The sequence below is a fragment of the Dreissena polymorpha genome, chromosome 10 (assembly GCF_020536995.1).
Source record: "Dreissena polymorpha isolate Duluth1 chromosome 10, UMN_Dpol_1.0, whole genome shotgun sequence".
In the NCBI taxonomy this organism is placed as follows: Eukaryota; Metazoa; Mollusca; class Bivalvia; order Myida; family Dreissenidae; genus Dreissena; species Dreissena polymorpha.
In genome coordinates this window covers 40,375,112-40,385,175 of record NC_068364.1, presented here as the reverse complement: position 1 = coordinate 40,385,175, position 10,064 = coordinate 40,375,112, and the positions used below count along the sequence as shown (strand labels likewise).

The 10,064-nt window shown below is 35.5% G+C and overlaps 1 protein-coding gene across 6 annotated transcripts in view; it reads right to left on the bottom strand.

Moving 5' to 3' along the window:
- Positions 1 to 1,914: 1,914 nt before the first annotated feature.
- Positions 1,915 to 10,064, bottom strand: part of LOC127847163 (mucin-5AC-like) — a 180,980-nt gene continuing 172,830 nt past the window's right edge. For 4 of the 6 annotated variants that reach the window (XM_052378869.1, XM_052378866.1, XM_052378868.1 and 1 more), the window contains exons 3-11: positions 8,293 to 10,002; positions 7,805 to 7,920; positions 7,376 to 7,434; positions 6,939 to 7,090; positions 4,888 to 5,065; positions 4,303 to 4,497; positions 3,819 to 4,014; positions 2,887 to 3,018; positions 1,915 to 2,550 (exon numbers count right to left, since the gene is read on the bottom strand). In XM_052378869.1, the coding sequence (XP_052234829.1) occupies positions 2,503 to 2,550; positions 2,887 to 3,018; positions 3,819 to 4,014; positions 4,303 to 4,497; positions 4,888 to 5,065; positions 6,939 to 7,090; positions 7,376 to 7,434; positions 7,805 to 7,920; positions 8,293 to 10,002 (2,786 nt within the window). In that variant the 3' untranslated portion in view covers positions 1,915 to 2,502. The remainder of the gene's footprint in view (positions 2,551 to 2,886; positions 3,019 to 3,818; positions 4,015 to 4,302; positions 4,498 to 4,887; positions 5,066 to 6,938; positions 7,091 to 7,375; positions 7,435 to 7,804; positions 7,921 to 8,292; positions 10,003 to 10,064) is intronic. The other 2 variants (XM_052378872.1, XM_052378873.1) reach the window with 1 other exon arrangement.

Genomic DNA, 10,064 nt, shown 5'->3' with positions numbered 1-10,064 from the left:
CTTTGTCAGTGTGTTAATTATATATAAACATATTTACATCTTGGTTTTTATAGAATGTGTAGATGTTCTTTATAGATTTGGCTTTAAGTATTTACGATGAAACATACAAAGAAATATGAGAAAGAAACATTACCGGTCAAATGTTAGTCATTTAGTTAATGCTTTCCGGTGGTTTATAGAGAAATATCAGTGAATTAAAACTGATAATTCCACTGTTTCAAACAGCTGCGCCACTCATGAAAATATTACTTTCTATGATCACTCGTGAATTAAAATCGATAATCCACCGAATCCAACAAATATCCTCGATGTAATAATTCATATATCGTGAATTGGGCAACACATCATGTCTTTAGATCTTCCCCTTGGCATTGGCTCCATTTGTAAAAATTATCTATTTGATCTGCAAGAAGCCAATGCATAAATGCATGTTGAACACAATCGTTTGATGTCGTTCGCGAATTAATCGGGTGGAAATTTGCTCGTCACAAAGGCAAAATACACTGAATTTCTTTTTTTTTAAACCGGCATGTTACAACCTATAAGGCTCCTCAAGTTTCCAAATCGTTTGGGATTGTATGTTTATGTACATTTGTGGATGAATTAATCTTTGCTGAATCGCACTACATTGCACGATTTTTAAATATAGTGAAATATGTTTGAAAACATGTTAAACCTACTTACTCTGACAAAGTATCCGTGAAATTTCAGAACATCCGGTCCTTAGCGCCCATTTGAAGTAGCATTTGCTCATTTACAAATGCAACGCAAAAAGAGGTGGCGCCCATAATAAGCGGTCGTGAATAAAAGGCATGATTCTGATAATTTGAATCACATAGTTATGTTCGTTTGTCGATGACCTCACATGGTTGATCTCGAATACATTTGTAAAGTTTCAATTGAATATCTGAGAAGTTACACAGAAATGTTCGTGTTACATATTACTTTAAAATGAATTTTAACTTATACGCACACCTTAACCTAAGTATTCCACGTAAAAAGGGTTCATAATCAAATCGACAAACTGGTCAAGTTATAAGTCTTTGACTTTGATTAATATTAAATACCATGAACACATATGGTCAGTTTTATTTCAATATATGTAGCAGATTAAGAGATATTGATTTGTTATACGCAAAATTTGATCTCAATGATAAAAAAGACATTATTCTTTTAAAATGTTGGTTAGAGTTTTAGGCCTTTCCGTGTGTCCTTCACTGATCACAGCAAACACAGGTTCAAGTTTAAAATCAATATATGTAGTACTTTTATATATGAACATGTTTCATACAAACTTTAATCCACATTTAAACTTGCACGCAAACGAACTTGTTTAAGTAGAAAATGGGGAAAAATCAAGCTATATTGACGAGATTTATAGAACTTAGCCACTGACCACACACAATGATCCCGAACACATGTTACATTTCAATTGAATACTTTTAGTAGAAACAATTATATTGAGAAATTCACGTTTATCTTGAACTAATTTGTTAGTACCAAAGGGTGCATTCATCTGCGAAATTGTGCATGTTAGGGCATTTGACTTAGTGTCATGACCTCTCACCATTACCCCGTGCATATGTGTGAAATTACATTGAATGGATGTAGAAAAGAAACATAAATAAAACGTGATTCATGTTAACCTTAACCAAAGCATAACGCGGACGCCATATATGGTCGGTAGAGCGGTATCGCAGACTATCTGGTACATGGTCGAGCTACAAGATATGCAATACAAGACGGCACTTCACATTATCGTTTCATTCCTTTTCTTCCGAAAAGCATTACTAATGTATTTTTTCACTAATCACATTTGAATTAGTGTATGTTTGTGCCCAAATCGAAGGATTAATAGAATCAAACCGCCCGTTAATGACATTTACAAATTTGGTTTAAATATAAGATACTATGCACTTTTCAACTTTAATTGTAAGCGGACACAATCATTTATAACACCTGCGTTAGCTGTTTACTTCTTAACTTTGTAAGTAGGTCTTTCTTTGATATACACAAAATTGCGGTTGGTGTTCTTTCTCTTTTATGCACTGGATGTGCTTTTCAAAATTTGTCATTTTTGTATATCTTTGATATAGATGAGGTTTATTTCACACTTGTAAATTGGCTATATTTATTTGTAAAAGCATTATAATGAAATACAAGTTCATATTGAATAGGCAAACAAAATGTGTGATAAAGGTGATATTATTCAGTTAACCTTTCTTTTTAAGATATATAAACACCAAAAGTTCACCGTAACTTAACTGTATATCGAATATTCAATTCCGAAAGATTGAGCGTTGAACTCTGTAGATAAGGCTTTAATGACTTCTAACGCGTATTGTAACATACAAAACGGGAAACGATAAAAACCATTTATCAAACGGCTAACTTTGATACCAATTCAAACACGAGTTTTATCAACCAGATGGTATCAACGGAACATGTGTCGGAGTAAATGCTTTGTAAAGGCGCATTTCTTTATTATGTTCTTGTTTATCTTTAAAACCTGATGGCTTCTTGGCTGACATTTGGGCGACTTATTTGAAACTGAAACGAAAACAAAAGAAACTTGAAAACATCTAACAATATATTTTACAGTTTCACTTAAATTCTTCATAATCTTTGTCGGTATTAAGAAAAAAGCTTATAACATGTATGCTATGTGTAAGTACAAAATACAAAGAAGATAAATATATTTTCAGTTTTACACAACTCGCATTTTATAAATAAGGTTTGAAAAATATCTGAGTTGAAAGTTATATTTACAGTGTTACTTCAATATTTGTATTAAACGCATTATAATATAAGCTAAAACCTTTCAAATTGAAAATGTTAATTGAAGATAAAACTTATAAAAATAAATATGATGTACAAATCAAAAACCTTAAAATTTGGGTCCGCGTACGGGGAGGTTTCCCTTGTCCGCCAGTGATCGCTCTCAGACGCGGATGAATACCAGGATTGTGAACGTTGCAGACCGGCGCTATTTTGTCTGCTGGGCTGGTAAATGTACGTCTGGAATGGAATGAGACGTCACTTTAGAAAATTGAGCCAACGCCGGATGATCGGCTTCCCTGTTTAATTTCCGTTTTGAAACGATTATGTCCATGTTGCAAAGATTATATAAAAGTCAATAAAAGTAATAGGCATTTAACTTAAACACAAGCTATTATGTTGTACATTGTATGGCTCGTATGGTTTATTCTCCATTCAAATGGCAACTTAATGTTTGATTGGCATCCAAACTATCAAGTAGTGTTAAAAATACGCAATAGAAGAAAATGCACCATGTACTAGTGGTGTGTCATTTTGTAAATTATTTATTATATGAACAGAAAACTCGTTTTTTCCATAAATAATCGACATTCCAAAATATTATACGAATAATCAGTGTCGTTTAACATTTGACGTTCGCTAAATACGTTACAAATGTGTACAATTATTAACAAAGGGTAACTTTGGCTGCACCAGAAGGAAACCTTATAAATGTTATTCAATCCTATATTGATGACAAGTGACCACACATTAAAAGAAAATACACGTGAGATCAGATCCATATCCGTTGCCATCCTATAAAACTCTCGACTCTACAACCTTCGTCCAGCAGGAGAGAAAACTTATATCACGAGGTCCGTTTTGTCGGCAAGCAATCACAAAGAAATTACTAAACCGTACCTCAGAAAACTTGTCGCCATAAATGAGCCAACAAATTTTCTCCTAAACAGCCTTGGTATTAGCCGTTCTGAGGGAAATCTTATAAAGACAAGGTATTTTTTATTGAATGCAAGGATCACATTTTTTTTATAAAACTCTACCTCAGATCCCTTGTCATCCGTTGCGACCCTATGGACTCTACCCTCTACGACCTTATTTCCAGGTATTTCGTCATACCCGTGGTTTGAGAAATACTTATCCGGGTCACGAGGTTTGGAGGGAGAGTACCACTGCGTGTACTCGTGCTCGACGTACGCCTTCCGAGACCTAATATCCGCCAGCTCGATAGTCTCGTCTCTGGAAAATTAATGGTGAATTGTAATTCGGGCATGCTTTACATACGTTTTAATACACCATCTGACAAACCGGTAACTTCTAAGCTTTTGTTCATAAATGATTATATTCGTATCAGCTGTACAAAAAATAGGAATTTGTGTCAAACTTATTCTAGCAAGACTTCCGCTGGTCGAATGTGATTTCTGGCGTGGAATAACTAATTAATCAAATATGCAAAGTATAATAAATATGGTTCCCTTTCCTTCGAAACAACCAAGAAACGACAAGATGTGATAAATACTCCCTTACGTATCATTTTCCGTTAAGCCCGCCTTGTTTCTGTATCTACGAACAACACATGCCACAACGACGACAAACGTTATAACCATGACAACGCCGACACTGGTCGCTATGGCTACGATGTACTTGGATGCCAATTTCAACTTCTCTATTGCAACCGCACACGTATCTCCCGTGTATACGTGGCTGTTGGTTTCAGCACACCTACAGATGCAATGGTCGAGAACGTCATAGGACTTAATGAGAAAACCAAATAACAATAAACTATTTTAGTTGATAAAGCAAACATTGATCAAGACTGTAACGGTCGAAACCACCATTAAAGCAACTTTTCATAACATGTTAAACCATGGATTGTCCCATAATATAACGCAGATTAAACTGTTTAGTTATCTGATAAATATGTCTGTATTGTAGCACCATTGTATATGTAGTTTGCTGCTAATACGCAACCGTACGTAAATATAAAAACGTATTTATCAGCAAGCACAATTGTTTAAATGAACGTTTTGATTTAAGCAGATATATCTATTTCCATCACCTGTAATCATTGGCTGTATATTTAAGATTTAACCAAACAATTTATTATTTTACCTGCACATCATCTTCTTTTCATTCGAATTATACATACACTGGCCGCTATTTTCGCAGACGATTGCATTCGGCTGCAAGCATGGTGACACGCACCCAACAACACAATCGGCTGTGCATTTTAGAATGTAAGAATCCTGACAAGGGCTGCTGTGTAAGTGGTTGCATCGAGAAAAAATGTCTGCCAAAAAACAACACATTAAACATTAACCGTAGAGAAACAACGCTTCAATGTCCATAACTGTTGCTTCAGAAATATATATTTCCTTTTAATAAGTAATAAGGAAAGGAAAAGCAACTTATGTTATCCAATCAAGACCGGATAACAAGTATTTATAGGGTTAATTATTTGTAAGCGCAGAATCATAGTTACGTATTTCATTTGCTTCTAATCAAACGATCTAGTGCCATCGTTTTCTGGATCAGACATGTACTACGAAAACCCCAAGAGAACATTACAAGAACTGCTCTCAGATGGACACCCGAAGGCAAAAGGAGACAAGAACGACAAATTATAACATGGAGAAGAACCATCGAATCAGAAATGAAAGACCACACATTGACCTGGGGAAAATAAGAAAAGAAAACAAAATATAGAGAAGAGTGGAAATCACTAGTCCTTGCCCTATGTTCCTCCGGGCACAACAAGAACTAGGTAGGTAGGTATGTTCTAATCAAACGATGATTTCAGAACTACAACTATTTGACCGATCAAAAAATGACTTTAAGATAAGAAGAAAAATAGAAGTAAGCTTCTGGTGTGCATTTGGAGCATCGTGTGAACACAAAAACTTAAAGTAACCTAAGGAAAAAGCGCTTAATCAAAGACAAAACAGCACCCCAATACCTGGTTAAGTTGTCAGAGAAGTTACAGAATCTTAACCATTTGTATTAACCTAGCTTACATATATTTTGTACTTTTTAATAGTGAAATTATTCAAATTCTAGTCTTCACATATTTCTGTAACAAAAGCAAGCAACACATATATCGGACAAACAAAAACAGAAACAATGTACATGTTCTTCACATGGTTCTCGATCCACATTTTGAGTTTCGTCTTCTTGTACTTTTTGACGTATCGAAGGATATATGTATTTGTGAACGAATAGACGGACGGTTGGACGTAAATACAAAATGAAATAACTCACATCTTTCACAGACGGCCCTCTTTCCGTATCCCGATTTAATAAACCGAGATTTTTATTCCGTCGCAGATTTAAGCCTTTACTTATTTATGTTACAAGAAAACAACAAAAATGGCAAACAAACACTGCCTAGTATGCGCTATATAGCCCGCAGCAAAATAATGAATTTCATATACGCAGCTCAAGTACTTTAAGGTAGTCGCAGGAACCATAATTTGAGGACGGACAGACAGAAGAACAAAGGCGAAATAACTTTCACATTTTCCATATGGCTTTATACCCACATTCTAAGTTGTATAAACCTAGTTTGAGCACCTTTAAGTCATCGCATGATCCGGATTTTCCGTCGGACGTACAGACAGACAGACAAGTAAAACTAAAATGGTATGCATAGTACTTATATATCCTGCTATCAACATAGACTGTTGCATTAACCAATCTTACGCATCTTTTAAGTTATCGCAAGACCCAGATTTTAGTTTTTCAATTATTTGTGTAGCCATTTGCATCCATTAATCATAGCAATCACATTATTTGTCTGACAGAAAACAGAAATTGCGCTAATATTTCCCTTATGTCTTTTTGCTAAACACAGCTTGAATACTATGGAGTGATCGCAAAATCTAGATTTTAGATATGCATTATTTCCGTAACCATAGCAACCACACTATGTTTCCTACGAGAAAAACACAAGGATACGTAATCCCATATGGCCCTTTATCTGCATACATAGTTTTGTTAACCTAGATTATGTAAACATATATTCGGTTACACAGGAAAGGGACTTTTAATAAAATTATAAGGAGAAAAATTCTCCCTCCGCTTATGCAATTAGGACATGAAACATTTGTCAGTCACATGGTATAACAGCTGTTTATTTAGTGCGAGAAGGAAAGAGAGAGACTAACCTTGACTGAATGATACATCATCTATGTCAGCATCGTAATTTGTTCCGTTTAGTGTTACGTTGAAGTCTATCTTATCACCGAACATGACTGTTTTCGGCAAATTAGCGTCTGCTTTCGTAATTACTTTGCTGTTACATACAATGCTTCCATTCCTAAAAGTATATATTGTATTTAAGTGTTATGACACGTACCTGACTTATAAACATGGTATCGATACACATTCAAACTGTGTTAAGCCATATATGTAAAGTATGCATTAACTAAAAAATTATATATATGTGTATTTAATTAGTTCATTTTTTTGTGCATTACCAAACAATTAAACATGCTAGTCCTAAGTTAAAACTTAAATACATAATAAATAATTTATATCTTTAAGACGCTTAATGTAACGTTTTTGTAATCATTGTATGTAAATGTTTTCATGAAATACTCACGTGAAATTATTAATAACGACATTCACAAATCCGTCTACTCTCAGAAAACGAACCGTTAGCTGTAATTTAAAAATAATACGCGTTGACAATTATAGAAGTCCCGATTTGACGATGTAGTTTAAATAAATTTAAAAAAAAATTGTGTTTCTGTTGCATGGCCTCTTATGTCAAATTATGTTCAAACAAGAATAGAACGTTAGACGACACTTTTATACATCAATTTTGGCCATATTTTTATTATTATTGTTAGCTTTATTTTCTATTTGTTTTATAAAAGTAGCTAAATCTTACAGTAGTTGATAAAGGCAACTGCGAAAATGATCTATACATTTTGGGGTTATGAAATTTCTTTGAAGTACTATGTTTACTATATAATTAACTTTTAATTTATATCATTTTCGCTTAAAAACAGCTGTGAATTATATATACCTTTTCTTGAAATTCGCGCTCATAGTCTGTGTATGCCTTCGTCGATTTGTTTTCAAGGTTCTTGATAAAAGTTGCATTCACTCGTATCTTCAGAGGTACTGCAATCTTTAGCTCCTCTTGAAACAAATAGCGTTTGTATATGCAGTAGAATATTAAACGATATTAAAAAAAGGTGATGCAGGAATATATGTGTTTTTTTTAAACAAGTCGAATGTTTGGTTATAGTGTGCATGACTTAAACAACACAGCTGAATTCTTAGTATTACGTTAAAAGAAAATATATTGGAAAACATATCTGAAACAACGACCAACTGGTAGCATACTACTATATTTCGATATTATTACGCAAGTAGCATGTACTTATCAAGAAGGCAACCCTAGAGTAAATTCAAAGAGGTATAGTTAAAATTATTTTGCGGATGGTAAGTAATTAAGCACATTGTACAGTTCAATTCTTGTAAACTTCAATTTCGACATTTAAGCTTTACCTAATCTATGTGTCTCAACACCATTTGGTTCACATTGACATCTTTTATTGTTCCAAACTCCAAACACAACCGACCCACTTTTGTCTAGCTGCCTCCGTTTTCTGAGTTGTTCGGCTTTATCTCCAGTAGATGGATTTATTTTGTTTGTCGTAGTTGTTGTGTCATTGTTGTCAGTGTGAGCATTTGTAATGATGGTTGGCTGAGTTTCCGTTTCAGTTAAGAGGTCATTTCGAAAGGAGGCTGTCTGTTTGTCGAAAGTGCGAGTAGGACTAGACACTGTAACAGTTGTTGTGTGTGACTCGGTAAAATAAGTCAAGGGCACATTTGTAACAGTTGTTGTGTGTGGTTTGTTTGTAAACGTCAACGGCACATGTGTAAACGTTGTTTTATGTGTTTCGTTAGTTTTAGTCGACGGCGCATGTGTAACAGTTATTGTCTGTGTTTCGATAGTATCAGTCGACGGCACATGTGTAACAGTTGTTTTCTGTGGTTCGTTAGTATACGTCGATGGCACATCAGTAACAGTTGTTTTATGTGGCTCGTTAGTATACGTCGATGGCACCTGTGTAACAGTTGTTTTCTGTGACTCGTAAGAATTCGTCGGCGGCACATGTGTTACAGTTTCTTTCTGTGGTTCGTTAGTATTCGTCGGCGGCACATTTGTTACAGTTGTTTTCTGTGACTCGTTAGTATCAGTCGGCGGCACATGTGTTACAGTTGTTTTCTGTGGTTCGTAAGTATTCGTCGGCGGCCCATGTGTAACAGTTGTTTTCTGTGGTTCGTTAGTATCAGTCGACGGCACATGTGTAACAGTTGTTTTCTGTGGTTCGTAAGAATTCGTCGGCGGCACATGTGTTACAGTTATTTTGTGTGGTTCATTAGTATTCGTCGGCGGCACATGTGTTGCAGTTGTTTTCTGTGGTTCGTTAGTATCAGTCGACGGCACATGTGTTACAGTTGTTTTCTGTGACTCGTTAGTATTAGTCGGCAGCACATGTGTTACTGTTGTTTTCTGTGGTTCGTAAGTATTCGTCGGCGACACATGTGTTACAGTTGTTTTCTGTGGTTCGTTAATATCAGTCGACGGCACATGTGTTACAGTTGTTTTCTGTTGTTCGTTAATATCAGTCAGCGGCACATGTGTTACAGTTGTTTTCTGTGGTTCGTAAGAATTCGTCGGAGGCACATGTGTTACAGTTGTTTTCTGTGGTTCGTTAGTATTCGTCGGCGGCACATGTGTTACAGTTGTTTTCTGTGACTCGTTAGTATCAGTCGACGGCACATGTGTTACAGTTGTTTTCTGTGGTTCGTTAGTATCAGTCGACGGCACATGTGTTTCAGTTGTTTTCTGTGGTCCGTTAGTATAAGTCGACGGCAAATGTGTTACAGTTGTTGTCTTTGGTTCGTAAGTATTCGTCGATGGCACATGTGTAACAGTTGTTTTCTGTGGTGCGTTAGTATTTGTCGGCGGCATATGTGTTACAGTTGTTTTCTGTGGCTTGTTAGTATTTGTCGGCGGCATATGTGTTACAGTTGTTGTCTTGGTCGTTGTCTGTTTATCTTCAGCTGTTGTGTAAGCATAATGTGGCACCTCCGAGGTTTGGCTGAAAGGTGTAGTTTCGGTAATTTTCTGCGAAATATCAGTGGTCTGTGTTCGATCTATCGTGTTGGCTTTCGTTGCTGGTGGCGACGAAGGCCAAGCAGATTGAGCTGTAGAAAATGTCAATGGCTTCGTTGGTTCAATAATTCATATAATATATATATGCATATAT